The 15,988-nt window shown below is 42.2% G+C and overlaps 1 protein-coding gene across 3 annotated transcripts in view; it reads left to right on the top strand.

Annotated features, from left to right (window-relative positions):
* LOC144595344 (coiled-coil domain-containing protein 82-like) overlaps positions 1-15,108 on the top strand; it is a 50,461-nt gene extending 35,353 nt beyond the window's left edge. For 2 of the 3 annotated variants that reach the window (XM_078402744.1, XM_078402743.1), the window contains one exon: positions 9,407-11,918. In XM_078402744.1, coding sequence (XP_078258870.1) covers positions 9,407-9,475 — 69 coding nt within the window. In that variant the 3' untranslated portion in view covers positions 9,476-11,918. Of the gene's footprint in view, positions 1-9,406; positions 11,919-14,361 lie in introns of those variants that run through there. The other variant, XM_078402745.1, reaches the window with a different exon arrangement.
* Positions 15,109-15,988: the final 880 nt, after the last annotated feature.

Genomic DNA, 15,988 nt, shown 5'->3' with positions numbered 1-15,988 from the left:
GTGACCTATGCCCATCTGACCATTTCAACGTCTGCGTTACTTCAGTTACCATTCCTTTACTTGCATCTTTTTTTAATAAAGAACCTGTCTCTGGAGGGTGCTGTTCTTCAGAAACCTGTGCAGGGTTCTCTGTCTTCTTTAGACAACTCTTTTCCCCCAGCACACAAGATTAGAGCTTGCACTCATTCTTTGCCAACACTCAGTAGTTTAGTTTAGTTTTAGATATACAGGGTGGAAACAGGCCCTTCGGCCCACCGAGTCTGACCAACTATTACCCGTACACTAGTTCTATCCTACATACTAGGGTCCAATTAACCTACATACCTGTGGGAGGCAACCAGAGCACCCGAGAAAACCCACACAGTCACAGGGAGAACATGCAAACTCCGTACAGACAGCACTCGAGGAAGGGTCGAACCTGGGTCTCTGATGTGTTAGGTAACAACTCTACCACTGTGTCTCCATAACTGAAGGGTTGCTGGTTGTATTGTGGTTTGAACCTTTCTGTGGATAGAGCTGTGAGGAAAATGATCCCAATGCAGGATAGTAAGCCTCTTTAACACCTGTTGTCCCTGAATCACAGTGGCATTATGGAAAGGTTATCCAAAGCTTTTTGGAACCGACGCTAATGAATTTCGTGAGATTTTTAAAATCGTTTTCAAACTGTATTAGGGAGATTGTTAACTTTTGATAATGCCAGAAAAAATCAGCACAAGTACATTTCTAGGCTTTGTTTTTTTAGAAAGTAAATCTAGAAGTAAAATATTGAGCTTCCAGGAGAAGAAAGGTTTTTAAATTGGTAGTGATTTATGGGTTCAGGTGGGAATGAGACTGAAGTAATATTTAGAAAAGTACAGGCTTGATGATAGATTAAAAGATTAAATTCTAATTGGGGATTTACCTCTTTGGTACGCTAAAATATAATGTAGAGCTTAATGTTTGTTCGGGAGTCAGAAGTCAGAATATTCTAAACATAAACCAAGCAGGAACAAAGGCAAAATATTGCAACTTTTAAAGGATGTTCTCTACTACTCATTGTTTTTCTCGGTTCATGAACCGCAATGTTTGTAAGATACAATAGTCAAAGAACATGATCTTCTATAAGGTTACAAACAGCAGTTATTTCCAATACCTAGGTACAATTGAATAGGAATAGGACAGTAAACCAAAGGAGTATGAAGAAGGGTCTCGACCTGAAACGTCACCCATTCCTTCTCTCCAGAGATGCTGCCTGTCTCGCTGAGTTACTCCAGCATTTTGTATCTATCTTCGGTTTAAACCAGCATCTGCAGTTCCTTCCTGCAACAATCCAAAGGAAATGATGTGTGTCCAAATTGTTCAGTTCCACTGAAACAATGAAAAATCACCTTAGAAAAATACTAATCCTGTCAGCAATTAAATGATTATTCACAGGTATTAGGTTTTGAAGATCTTTACCTGAGGGTCAAAGAGTTAATCAGATTATGAAGCGAGGGCTGCGTAATATGCACATTCAGGTTAACTGTTTGAGATGACAGCAAACCTATCTGACTATTTTCCTTTCTTATTGAACAAATACTGTGTAAGTTGACAATCTGCTTGAATAGCAAAGTATATTTTACATAAGCACAGTAAGTAATTTTAAGCTTTTTCTATCAAGTTTGGAAGGGTCTGAAACTTGCTCTGATTTACCTTTGAATGAAATTGCTGGGTTTTTCATTTCTGTGCTGGTCACCCTGTGATTTGTTCACTTTAATGAGCAGACAGACTAGCAAATGTAAAAGGAGAAAATTGCAGACAGTCTGATAAGCAGTGCTTTCATCAGAGTGCCATAACTGTAAGGCAAGACTGTGTTGAAACATTAATCAATCAACACCTTGAATATTAACTCATCGCTATACTACCCAGTTGGTCAATCTTCAATGCCAGAACTTCTCATAAGGAAAAGTAGAATTAGGCCATTTGGCCCATCAAGTCTACTCCGCCATTCAATCATGGCTAATCTATCTTTCCCTCCCAAATCCATTCTACTGCCTTCCCCCCATAATCTCTGACACCTATACTAATCAAGAATCTATCTATCTCTGCCTTAAAAATATCCGTTGACGGCCTCCACAGCTTTCTGTGGCAAAGATTTCCACAGATTCACCACCCTCTGACTAAAGACATTTCTCCTCATCTCCTTCCTAAAATAATGTAATTTACAGTGCCCTCCATAATGTTTGGGATAAAGACTCATCATTTATTTATTTGCTCTTCACTCCACAATTTGAGATTTGTAATAGAAAAAATCACATGTGGTTAAAGTGCACATTGTCAGATTTTAATAAAGGCCATTTTTATACATTTTGGTTTCACCATGTAGAAATTACAGCAGTGTTTATACATAGTCCCCCCATTTCAGGGCACCATAATGTTTGGGGCACAGCAATGTCATGTGAATGAAAGTAGTTATGTTTAGTATTTTGTTGCATATCCTTTGCATGCAATGACTGCTTGAAGTTTGTGATTCATGGACATCACCAGTTGCTGGGTGTCTTCTCTGGTGATGCTTTGCCAGGCCTGTATTGCAGCCATCTTCAGCTTTTGCTTGTTTTGGGGGCAAGTCCCCTTCAGTTTTTTCTTCAGCGTATAAAAGGGCAAGCTCAATTGGGTTCAGATAGAGTGATTGACTTGGCCACTCAAGAATTGACCATTTTTTAGCTTTGAAAAACTCCTTTGTTGCTTTAGCAGTATGTTTGGGATCATTGTCTTGCTGTAGAATGAACTGCCGGCCAATGTGTTTTGAGGCATTTGTTTGAACTTGAGGAGATAGGATGTGTCTCTACACTTCAGAATTCATTATGCTACTACCATCAGCAGTTGTATCATCAATGAAGAATAGTGAGCCAGTACCTACAGCAGCCATACATGCCCAGGCCAAAACACCCCCACCACCGTGTTTCTCAGATGAGGTGGTATGCTTTGGATCTTGGGCAGTTCCTCCTCTCCTCCATACTTTGCTCTTGCCATCACTCTGATACAAGTTAATCTTCGTCTCATCTGTCCACAAAACCTTTTTCCAGAACTGTAGTTGCTCTGTTAAGTACTTCTTGGCAAACTGTCACCTGGCCATCCTATTTTTGCGGCTAACCAGTGGTTTGCATTTTGCAGTGTAGCCTCTGTATTTCTGTTCATGAAGTCTTCGGTGGATAGTGGTCATTGACAAATCGTCAACTGAAGAGTGTTTCTGATCTGTCGGACAGGTGTTTGGGGATTTTTCTTTATTATAGAGAGAATTCTTCTGTCATCAGTGCTCTCTTTCTTCTCAATGATGTTCCAAACAGTTGATTTTGGTAATCCTAAGGTTTGGCTGATGTCTCGAACAGTTTTATTCTTGTTTCCCAGTCTCATAATGGCTTTGACTTTCATTGGCACAACTTTGGTCCTCGTGTTGATAAACAGCAATAAAAGTTTCCAAAGGTGATGGAAAGACTGGAGGAAAGACTGGGTGCTGAGAGCTCTCTTATACCTACATTAAGGAGGCAATTAAACACACCTAAGCAATTACAAACACCTGTGAAGCCCTGTGTCCCAAACATTATGGTGCCCTGAAATGGGGGGACTATGTATAAACACAGCATCTCTGGAGAGAAGAAATGGGTGATGTTTCGGGTCGAGGCCCTTCTTCATGGAAGCTATGATCATGATCATGGAAGCTGCCTTTGCTGTTGCATGGGGAAAGATCAGGAAGATCAAGAATAGAGAGCACTAGTATCAGGATGGCGAGGTTGCTGGAGCAAAGCACCGGCCTTAGATGGAACACATGGGATCCACGGCATAAGATGCATGACAGATGTTTGGTGTATTGGTGGGGACATTCGATGCTGGGAGGGAGAGTACCTGACATAGAGATTAGGTTAAGATAGACACAAAAGGTGAAGTTACTCTGGTCTGAAGAAGAGTCTCAACCCGAAACGTCACCCATTCCTCTCCAGCGATGCTGCCTGTCCCGCTGAGTTACTCCAGCTTTTTGTGTCTATCTTCGGTTTAAACCAGCATCTGCAGTTCCTTCCTACACAGTAACTCTGAGGGTCAGGCAGCATCTCTGGAGGAAAGGAATAGGTGGCATTTCGGATCGAGGCCCTTCTTCAGACTCGATTAGGTTTATCTACTGATATCCCAGGTCTGTGCTATTAGTTTAAGACTATGTTCCATTTTGTGTCCTTGGACAAAGTGGTCCATGTTTGGCTGCACGATTCCTTTTAGAGCAGTTTGTGAGGAATGATGTCACCACAAGTGTCCCTGATGCAGAAGATGCTTGGCGTTGTCATAGTGGCCCAACACCCAAAGAGCCTGGTGAAATTTCACAATGGTGTGGTTTGACCCAGAGGTCATCACACCTTTAACCTCAGTTCAATTCAATTTTTAATTACATCATGCGAATAAAAGTAGTGATATTCAAGTTACTCGGCCTTGTAAATTTGAGATACCGACAAGTAATTGTTTTGAATATCTTCCCATTGCAAATTTACAGCAGAATGGCAAAGATTCTCATCACAATCAATAACATCAGAACATTAACCTGTGTGGAAGTTGGCTACATTTTTGGTTAGGAAAGTTGCAAATTAATTTATTGTCTGTGAAGCTCCTTGGATTGCCTGATAGCTGAACAATTTAAAAAATAAGTACAATCTTATTTCTGATCTCCATGGGGAATATCATCATATCATCATCATATATATACAGCCGGAAACGGGCCTTTTCGGCCCTCCAAGTCCGTGCCGCCCAGCGATCCCCGCACATTAACACTATCCTACACCCACTAGGGACAATTTTTACATTTACCCAGCCAATTAACCTACATACCTGTACGTCTTTGGAGTGTGGGAGGAAACCGAAGATCTCGGAGAAAACCCACGCAGGTCACGGGGAGAACGTACAAACTCCTTACAGTGCAGCACCCGTAGTCAGGATCGAACCTGAGTCTCCGGCGCTGCATTCGCTGTAAAGCAGCAACTCTACCGCTGCGCTACCGTGCCGCCCATCCTCACTGAAATCCACCAACTGGTGAAGTCACAACTGTAAACGTAGACCTGCTTAAAGACTGACTTGCTAATATCTGTCAAGGTGATAGCAGCGGTATGGCTGCTTCCTTTAGGCTGGAGATGGCTATATTGGCAATAGCATGCATTATTATTATAAGACAGGGTATCAAACCTCTTGTACCATAGCATCCACATTCTGGGGGTTGACTCCACAGATTCCGCAGCTAACTACTCCCACTATTTTATCAGGACCATTCTGAAGACCTCGTGGCCCTCCGAGAACGTGGATATTTTCTTATTTTTTCACCTGCTCCATCAAAGCTTCCAGTAACACATCTAGAAAACTGGGGCCTGTTGTCACCTGAAATGTGCCATTTTTGTCACCATTCCCCAGATCATTTTTTTCCATTGTAGAACAGTCACTCGTAAGTGTTGCAGGGTGACTGTACTGGAGATGAATTTTAACTGCCCCTTTAACAACATTGGCCCACATAATAATGTGTTTAGACAATCAATAATGGTTGGTGGTGGTGGACGATGAAATCTTTCTAATGAGCAGGCAGCTTGAAGTTGCCAGGCTGCCTGCCTTGCACTCAACAGCACAGGTTAATCAGACATTATTATCAGAGTTCTTCCCCCACCCCCATACCCACAGCCATTGATTGAACTGAAGATAATATGATCAGTCAATATTAAAATTTACTTTAAGGTGGGAGGCAGTGCGCAATTCAGTCCAACAAACAAGTCATACCACAACTGCAGCTGAACGACAGAGTTACTTAGCAATGCAAATCCTTTAAACAAAAATCATTCACCAGAAACTAAATACAACTAAAAGGGGAAAAGAAAAACTGACTGCTCTTTGCAGAGAAAAAGTATGTATTGAAATTCCCTGTAGTAAACCATGGGATTAAATCAATTCTTGACAAGGAAGTTTGTGTGGAAATAGACCCTGGTCACAAGAAACATTGCAGCAGGTCAAATTATCAATGCTTCGTCACGAACCAAAGTAAGTAATAATATGCCTTTCAGCAATGGCTGCCTGATAAATTGTTATAAAAGGTAATAAAAGTGAAATTACAGCAGCAGTTTAATCAAGATATTAGATCCTGATTGTTATTATTCCTGATATTATTCCTCATATTAGATTGTAAAATAAGAACGTTTGTGGCATATGGAGAATATGAAAGCAATGAAAGAGGTAGTAGTTAATAAATAGTTAATCAGAATTAGATATGCATCACTCCTAGTTTTAAAATGCCATAATTTTAAAAGAACACTACAAATGCTAACTATTAGCATTGACTTCTCTCAGCCTTATTCCTGTTATGTATTATAACATCCCAGCCCCTCGAGCCAATCCACACCTGTGTTCATCCACTTCACCTGTTAAATCTCTTGGATTGAAATAATTGCAGTTTAAACTACCAGTCATTGCTCTCACATCGCCTGCACATTCCTGACCCTTCTGCTAATCTTGCGCTCTTTGATTACAGTAATTGACCCAAATTTCTCATCTGCTCCAGGGGCCTGTTCTCACCTATCTAGTTAATCACTCCCAAGTAGCACTAACAGATCTCACTCCCAGGATATTGTCCCCGAGATCCCAGTGACCCAAGAACCTGAATCCCTTTCCACTGACCCAGCTGCTCAGCATTCATTTGACCTACCATGTGGCACTGGGAATAATCCCAAGACTACTACCCTTGAGGTCCTGCTTTTTAACCTCTTTCCTAACTTCCTGCAGTCATCCATGGGACCCCATCCCCTCTTATCCCCACGTCTCACTGATCCCTAGGTATTGCTGTGCATTCTGACCACTGGCTGCTCACCCTGCCCCTTGAGAATGTTCTGCAACTGCTCAGAGACATCCTTGACCCTGGCAGCAGGGAGACTACACATCATCTATGAATCTTGTTTGTGGCCTTAGAACCACCTTCTATCAGAAAACCCCTGTTCTGTCTGCAAGCATAATCCATCGTCTGTCACTTTAACACGACTTCTCAGTCTCACTCTGACCTCTCAGCCCTTGTGCTCCTGCACTGTTCTGAAGAAGGTCAAACAGTTCAAGGATCAACATTGTCCAACCAGGTGTCTCAGAGCATTCCGTATTCAACGGGAAGTTTAACAATGTCAGATAATCACATTTATAATTCAGATTTCCAGCATACCTTCCACTTTGCTTGGGATTATGTATCTGCATTTAGACTACCTCTACACTCCAGGCAGCTTGCATTATGAGCTCTTTTATCGTTTAATCGCTCATATCTTTCCATCCAATCCTAGACCATCCCTCGTTCTCGAACCTGCCCTACTCCGTTCTTTAAATATTACAATATATTTATCTCTCGCTTTTCTGAGGAAACATTAATGCCATTGCTCCCCATACAGATGCTGATTTCCAGTATCCCCAGTGCTTTTCTCTTACGTTTGATGAAATCAGGCAGCTCATCACTTAATTAAGAGCAGCAATTTATTATGAAACTGCTTTAGTTTAGTTTAGAGATACAGCGCAGAAACAGGCGCTTCGGCCCACCGAGTCCTGCTGACCAGCGATCCTTATTCACATTAACGCACACTAGGGACAATTTACACTTATACCAAGTATACAAACCCAAGCCAATTAACCTACAAATCTGTACGCCCTTGGAGTGTGGGAGGAAACCGAAGATCTCGGAGAAAATCCACACGGTCATGGGAGAACGTACAAACTCCGTACAGACAGCACCTGGAATCAGGACCGAACCTGGGTCCCTGGCGCTGCAAGTGCCATAAGACAGCAACTCTACCGTTGGTTTAATGAACTATTATTTTATTCTGTCTCATGATTGATAAAGTTCCCTTGTAAAAAAATATGGGCATTTCCTTTTGTTGTGTTTTGTGCAATCAGCCCCATTGCATGGGTCATTGAATCACTAGTACCATGACTCCCAGGTGGCCTGAGTGGAATGATCCGGGAAACCATGCTGTGGGTTGGGAATGCAGCTTGGCAGCGAGTGGTAGCATTGCTTCCCAGGATCCTGCCATTCTCAGCTACTCTGGAATCAACGGCTTTATCCCTGTCCCAATACATATTTTCCTTTTGCCTTTTCAACATTGCAGAGTGATTTGGTTTCAAGCTGAGTTGAAGCCTATGCAGTTTAATGAGAAGCATTTACTGGTACCAGAGCTGCCTTGCCGAATTTCACTTGGAAACTTGAAAGCCAGCTTCAATCTCTTGTCTCCCAGTAAACACCAGATCTGGAGTTTTGGCCATCAACCACTCATGTTATTAGTTCTGGGACAGTGAGTGTGGGAGATTAATCTGTTCATTACGAGCATTTTAATTGCACAGAATTTAGTTCTCATCCACTGCTCACATATATGCTAACAGTGAGTGGCACGAGCCTGAGATTAACTTTTTCCCTCTTACTATCACAAGAGCTGAAGGAAATTGTAGAACTGGAAAGGATTTCAAATGTGACACCTTGTGGACAATATGGTCTGGGCTTTAGCCACCATCTTATCTGGGAACTTTGAAGCAAAGGGCTCTCAGCCAAGCAAAAAAATGTGCTAATTCACTCTGACAGCTGATCTTTACAGTGAGCTTCAATGCTAGGAAAATACTGTTTTAATGCTCTATCGGAGCATATCGGACATCAGGCTTGTAAAGGAGACTGGTTCAACCTGAGTTTATTGTGCATGTGGTGAGTTCCTGATCTCAATGTCACTAATAGGGAAGATGCCCAGTTCATGCCAGATATTTACCCAGTGGGGAGGAGGGGAAATCAGTGTCCAATCACCCAAAGCCATCTTGAGTGTTTCCTTTAACAGCTGTTTAAAAGAGGGAAATTCCGAGCATGTTTACCTGCTTGGCCCACTCAGCTGGATGGAAGTATCAAGCTTGTCGTCTGTCTTTAATCTGAAAAATCTCTGCTGGTAACAACAGTTGTTGTTCTGCAATATCGTGATTACTTTGTTCTGTTTTCTATCTGTTTTATCCACCACTTAACTCATACTATGCCATTTGAGTTCTCCTTGCTTGTGTAGCGTTGAGGAAATTTGCAGTTAGTCACCTATATTTGTTGACAGAGTATTGTGCTAAGTGTGAGCAATGACAGAAATGTTCTTGCTTATATCGATGATAATATCAAATGTACATGAACATTTATATCCAGGTCCATGTAATTGGTTTCATGTGTTAAATGTAATAACATGTCTTATTTGACTTGCAACAGTGGCTGTGCTGGCAGGTGATAACCTAATACTGTGTGATCATTAGTTCTCAGACCAATTATTGGCTTAGTTGTTCAAAGCTATCTAGGGCAAGTATGCAGTGATCTTCCTTATTAGTCATGTTCTTCCCTTAGTTTTTGCATATAAAGCCTATTTTAACGTAGCTTCCTTTTCTTGCTTTTCAGCGATATAAGCATCTTGAAACAATTCTCAATGACGCTGACAATTTCTGCGAAGAGAAGCATTTTGACTAAGAGAAAAAGAAGGAAATGAAAAAAGGATGTTATTTTGGTTATATGGTTACATGGTTATTTTACGTTCTCCTTTCCAGCACTTGCATTCAATACAATACAATACAATACAATATATCTTTATTGTCATTGTACCCAGGGGTACAAAAATCCCTCGCTGTTTCGGATTTTTGGACCAATCCTTGCCACATGCTACTCCATCGCTTTGCTGAAAGCAATTGGCCGATTAAAAGGTCATCTGCAGGACATAACTTCACCATTGCCTTGTTCCGAAGCAGAATCCGCGCAGCAGTGTTTCTGACCTACCTATTTTTGTAATATAATGCAGATATGCTTTTCCTTTTCAATACGAATATATAAACCTTTGACTGGTTTATTCTGAGTGTTCTGTAGATGTGGTTGAAGACAATTATGTGTGTGGTATACATTGCAATCACTGAATACATTTTATGTCAATCATTTGTAGTTATTGAGAAATACATCTATAGTTAAAAATAAAACCTTTTAAGTCAACAATCGAACAGTTTTCTGCATTCAGCACAGACCTCCTCTTAGGTGTGGGAATCATAATCAGCAGCTGTGTAAATGGAAAGAGCTATAGAGTCCATGTTGGATAATTCCCCAACTGCAAAAGGGACACTCTGAGGGCTAATCACCTACTACTATGTAATTTCTACAGTGTGTGCAGGAGCTTGTAGGTGTAATTTCTTGTCTTCTTGGAAAATGGAACAGATATTCTGAAGAGGATGAGATAAATGGCCATTGTTCCCGGAGAGACGCGGCCCGAAGACCGAAGACTCGCCCGCCGGGGAGGGAGAACCCACCCTGTAGGCCCAGCTCATCCACCGAGGACCAGCCCGCCGGGGAGGGAGAACCCACCCTGTAGGCCCAGCTCATCCACCGAGGACCTGCCCGCAGGGGAGGGAGAACCCACCCTGTAGGCCCAGCTCATCCACCGAGGACCTGCCCGCAGGGGAGGGAGAACCCACACTGTGGGCCCAGCTCATCCACCGAGGACCAGCCCGCTGGGGAGGTGGAACCCACACTGTGGGCCCAGCTCATCCACCGAGGACCTGCCCGCAGGGGAGGGAGAACCCACCCTGTAGGCCCAGCTCATCCACCGAGGACCTGCCCGCAGGGGAGGGAGAACCCACACTGTGGGCCCAGCTCATCCACCGCCGACCGAGGACTCTCCCGCAGGGGAGGGAGAACCCACCCTGCAGGCCCAGCTCATCCACCGAGGACCAGCCCGCCGGGGAGGTGGAACCCACCTGTAGGCCCAGCTCATCCACCGAGGACCTGCCCGCAGGGGAGGGAGAACCCACACTGTGGGCCCAGCTCATCCGCCAAGGACCAGCCCACCAGGGAGGTGGAACCCACTCTGTAGGCCCAGCTCATCCACCGAGGACCAGCCCGCCGGGGAGATGGAACCCACCTGTAGGCCCAGCTCATCCACCGAGGACCAGCCCGCCGGGGAGGTGGAACCCACCTGTAGGCCCAGCTCATCCGCCGCTGACCGAGGACCTGCCCGCCGGGTAGGTGGAACTCACCCTGTAGGCCCAGCCCATCCGCCGAGGGCTCGTCCGCCATGGATAGAGGACTTGCCCCACATACTGGAACCTATCCGGAAGGCCCAGCCCACCAACCACAGTCCTGTGACTTGTCGGCCGAGGACGTAGGAGACATCCGGAGGTCCGGCCTCATCCGCTGCAGACCGTGGACCCGCTCCAAGGACTGAGAACCCGCCTAGAAGGCCCAGCTCGCCCACCCAGAGGAGAAGGAGTCGGACGGAGACTGCGTGTGGGAGGCAGGGCAGTGCCTCGGAAGTGGAATGGGCCGCTGGAGGTCCTGCAACAGCCTGGGGCTTGGCCGGACCAGGTGTCTTTCCAAGATGCTGAGCACATGGACCGGACGGGGCCTGCAGCAGTGGAGCAGCAGTGGAGGACCCCAGGGCTACGCTTGGCCAGGCCACACTGCAAAGCCACCAGGACAATGGGCCTTCATGGTCAAGTCAAGGACCCTGCACTTACAACAACTGGGACTTAAAATGGCGCCATACTGACAGCTCTGTATACTGTCTCAGTGTACTACTGCTATACACTTGTACTGTATCTGAGATGCATATCTAATATGTATCGGAGTATTTATGTATGGTGATAATTGTGCTGAACTGTATACAAAAATGAATTTCACAGTAAATGTGACAAATAAAGTACCATACCATATTAAGATTTTTTAAATCTGTACTCAGATTCTGGACTGATTACATTTGCTTCATATAACTAGCTGCACTGAGAAAATGGTGGTGGGATCACCCTTTGAACTGCCGTGGTCCTTGTGGTGATGGTCTCACAGAAAGCATAGGTGACGAATTCAAGCCTTTTCACCAGAGGCAGTGGAAGAACGATGATATCATGTGTAAGAAAGAACTGCAGATGCTGGTTTAAATCGAAGGTAGACACAAAATGCTGGAGTTACTCAGCAGGTCAGGCAGCATCTCTGGAGAGAAGGCATGGGCGACGTTTCGGGTCGAGACCCTTCTTTAGAAGGTCTGAAGCAGGGTCTTGACCCGAAATGTCACCCATTCCTTCTCTATAGAGATGCTGCCTCACCCGCTGAGTAACTCCAGCATTTTGTGTCTATCTTCGGTTTAAACCAGTGTCTGCAGTTTCTTCCTGCACACAATGCACCGGTGGTGGTGGAGGAGATGAATAATGAGCCCAGAGGCTGAAATATCAAATAGTTGGGTTACTCTGTCCTGAATGAAATTACGTTTCATGAGTGTTGTTGTGGCTGCACTAATCTCGTTGAGTGGTATGTATCGTATCATCCTCTCCCAAGATTTCAGTGGGGTACATACAATATGGAAACTTGGCAATGGTGGAACTTTAATCAAGTGAAATATTATGCATTCTCTTATTCAGGCTGGTCACTGATAACTATTAGACACAAATGTTTCCTGGATCCTGTTTTGTCTGGCATGGCCAGGAGAAATAATGAATGGATCTGAATGCTGTGGAATCATTGTTAAATGACCACAGACCTGCAGCCTGACAGGCAACACAATGCCAAATGCATCCCTTCAGGTTTCTGTTATCCATATATTTAATCACTCTATCTCTATGAAATTTGTTGCTGGGTTATTTTGTGTCGAAGTGAAAAACCCGTTATTAAGTTGAACAATTTGAATGTTTATAATGTAAAAAATATATAGATTCAAAAACTGATATAGAGCTTGAGGTTCTATTATTAAATCTTCTTTATTTTTGTTGTTAAAAATCTCAAAATAACTTTAAATTCCTAATGTATTTTTGTATTTTTTATGATAACTGCTAAACTCATTGATAAATTAGCAGCATTTGATAGCAAGTCCTTTGGATAGGTTAAAGTACATATGCTATTTGTTTCCTGAATTTGTCCAACTTTGTCTTCAGTAACTTGTGGAACATTGAGATGGCAGGTCCTCGATGTGCCTGTCCAATTGAATTGCCTGGTCTGATTTAATTCACTTTACTCGGAAGTGATCATTTCTGAGCTAGATGGCTTAACTTTTCCCTTCACTGATCTCAAACAACTTGTAAAAGTAAGCAACAAATTTATCTCAGTGATTGATTTCAAAGACATAGAATTTGACTTCTATAGCCTCTTCCTTAATGCTTGGGAAAGCCTTGTACTGGTAAAAGCAGTGTTTTACATTTGCTGGATAAAGATTCTTGCAGTGTATCAAGTATAAATAAATCTCAGAAAACAAGATTTTTTTAAAAAACAAAATGTGTTTACTTATGTCTGCCAAGCAACCACTTCACTTGCTTAGCTTTTTCGTAAAGAATATCTCAATCCTATTCAATTAAACAACCTGAATGATGTGCATTACAGTGTTTATTTCCAGAATCCTCAGTCTTTTGTTGAACAAAAGATCTTGCCAATGACTAAATAAACCATGATATATTTATATCTGATGGGTGACAAAACAAGCTTTCTGTGATGAGTCATGTACATTATGTTTGTATACGTCAGTTTTAGAAACCTTCATGATCTTGCAGTCATTTTCTGTGTTATTTGTATGTCACTCCATTTTTGACATAATAAAGAAAAATACTCAGTTGTGAGAGTAAGTTCTGAGACACTGTGGTCGTTTTTGCCTCAAGGTATATTTTTAAAACTGTATTCAGATAGTGTACATACAATTAGATCATAAGAAATCAGGTACACAAGTAACAGAAACAGATCGGATACAAAGTGCTGGAGTAACTCAGCGAGTCAGGCAGTATCTCTGGTGAAAAAGGATAGTCAATGTTTCAGGTCGGAGCCCTTTCTCAGACCATTTCTAGTAACAGAAACAGGAGTTACGTCCCATTATAGTCCCATAGGCCTGCTCCAGTATTCTCAAAGACTGGTCAAACCCCCTCAACTCCATTAAGCCAAATAGCATTTCTGTGCAAGAAAAGGTGGAATGATATTTCTACACTCCAAATTTGAGAATGTCCCTAAGTAACCATATAATTGAATCTGCTGAGTTACTCCAGCATTTTGTGAATAAATACCTTCGATTTGTATCAGCATCTGCAGTTATTTTCTTACATATAATTGAATCAGATCTATAATTATTACCCAAAACATTGATTTTATTGTCATGGGAATGAATAATTTGATAGAAGAAATTTCTTCATCGGAAATAATGGAAAAGCTATTGAAATTATTGCCATGTAATTTATGGCTTATATGGAATGCAAGATAGCTGATCGAGAGCTTTATCATTGCAACTTAATATTTCTGATAACAGTCTATGAAAGGAAAGCCTGAGATTGTACAAAATTGAATTAGTGATGTTTGCCCTAAATGACGTCTGTTTTTGTGCCTCACTCCATGATCTGCTTCATACATTTAAGGTGACGTGATTGCTGAGTCATAAAGATGTGATTGATGTCAAAGCCATAACTATTTGACAGCATGATCCAGTCCACATCATCGTGGCCAACTGTTGCTGTTGATGCACCAGGGTAAAGCACCAGCAAAGCATGAAAATAAAATATAGAACAAGACGTACCGTATGATGGCCAATGATGTACCATATACCAAACCAGCTGTGAAGATCTGCATCAGAGGTTTTGGTATTTGACCTGAAATGTTAACAATTTCTCTTTATACCGATGCTGCCTGGCTGACTGAGTGTCTCCTGCATTCTCTGTTTCAGTTTGTACCTTCACATATGTGAAGGCACCACATATGTTGATACAATATATTATCTCTCCCCCCCCCCCCCCCTTTCCAGGAACAATAATAAGAGGATTAAATACAAAAACATGCGATGCATCAGGAAGAATAAAAATTATGGATTTTATTTGCAGTAAATCTTGGAGTTCACTGAGGTTAGGTAGAGAGAGCGGAAAATCATAACATGGGTTAAAGTGTATTGTAGATTGGTGCATGTTAGAGTGCACTGCTGAGGGTAAGCAATTAGTCCAATTTTATGAGGCAGATGTAGACTTAACTATAGAGTTGAGTTAACAGTAACTATTATTAACAATAACATAAATATATATCCTGAACCGAAAAGATTTCCGTAATTAGAGGGTGGTGAAGCCTCTTCTGCTACTGGGAACAAGGTAAACCTCCTGGCAGAGTATGTCCTGGATCACAGACTACAATGACCTTTGTGATATTTTTGAGATAATCTCTTTAAATAAAGCTATGACAAATTGTGATACCCTGCATTTTGTTTATTTTCCCAGAGATTTCCATCTCTCTGATTTAGTTCCAATTCCAAAATGAAGTCCCCCATAAACAGGAAGATTAATTTATTTTTAATCCCCTTTACTATTTTAAAAATCTTCATCAGATCATCTCTTAACATCTTCAGAATCAGAAAGTGCAGCTTCTAAGTTTAAACCATTTTATGGGTGACGTTTCAGGTCGAAACCCTTCTTCAGACTCTCGACCCGAAACGTCACACATTCCTTCTCTCCAGAGATGCTGCCTGTCCCGCTGAGTTACTCCAGCATTTTGTGTCTACCTTCGATTTAAACCAGCATCTGCAGTTCTTTCCTATACAGTAAAACCATTTTATATCAGCTTATAACTCAAACTACCCATGATTTGGAACCATTTAGAAGCCTCATCCAGAGAGATTACAGCATATCTGGTTTGGGTGGCAGGATAAAAATTTGGTGCTCTTCAGTGATTGGAGTATGAAGGATGCTATAAATTCCTTTGGATACTATGATTAGCTGCATCAGGAATTGTTTTAATAGAATTCCCTCCAGTTGAAAATCAGCCAAAAATACAGTCTGAAGAAACGTCGAATACTCCTTTTCTCCAGAGATGCTGCCTGACCCGCTGAGTTACTCCAGCATTTTGCGTCTATCTTCAGCCAAAAATAAAAGCAAGTTCCAAAGCTCTTGGCAGTCCAATTTCTTTATCAAAACAATAACAGCAAGGTTAATGGAACTAGCCATTATTCAAGTGCAAATGTCACAATAACTACTAAACATGGATATCTAGTTGTGGTTGGAGATG

Source organism: Rhinoraja longicauda, chromosome 7 (genome assembly GCF_053455715.1).
Source record: "Rhinoraja longicauda isolate Sanriku21f chromosome 7, sRhiLon1.1, whole genome shotgun sequence".
NCBI lineage: Eukaryota > Metazoa > Chordata > Chondrichthyes > Rajiformes > Arhynchobatidae > Rhinoraja > Rhinoraja longicauda.
The sequence above is the reverse complement of the archived record's forward strand: the minus strand, read 5'-3'. Positions and strand labels throughout refer to the sequence as shown.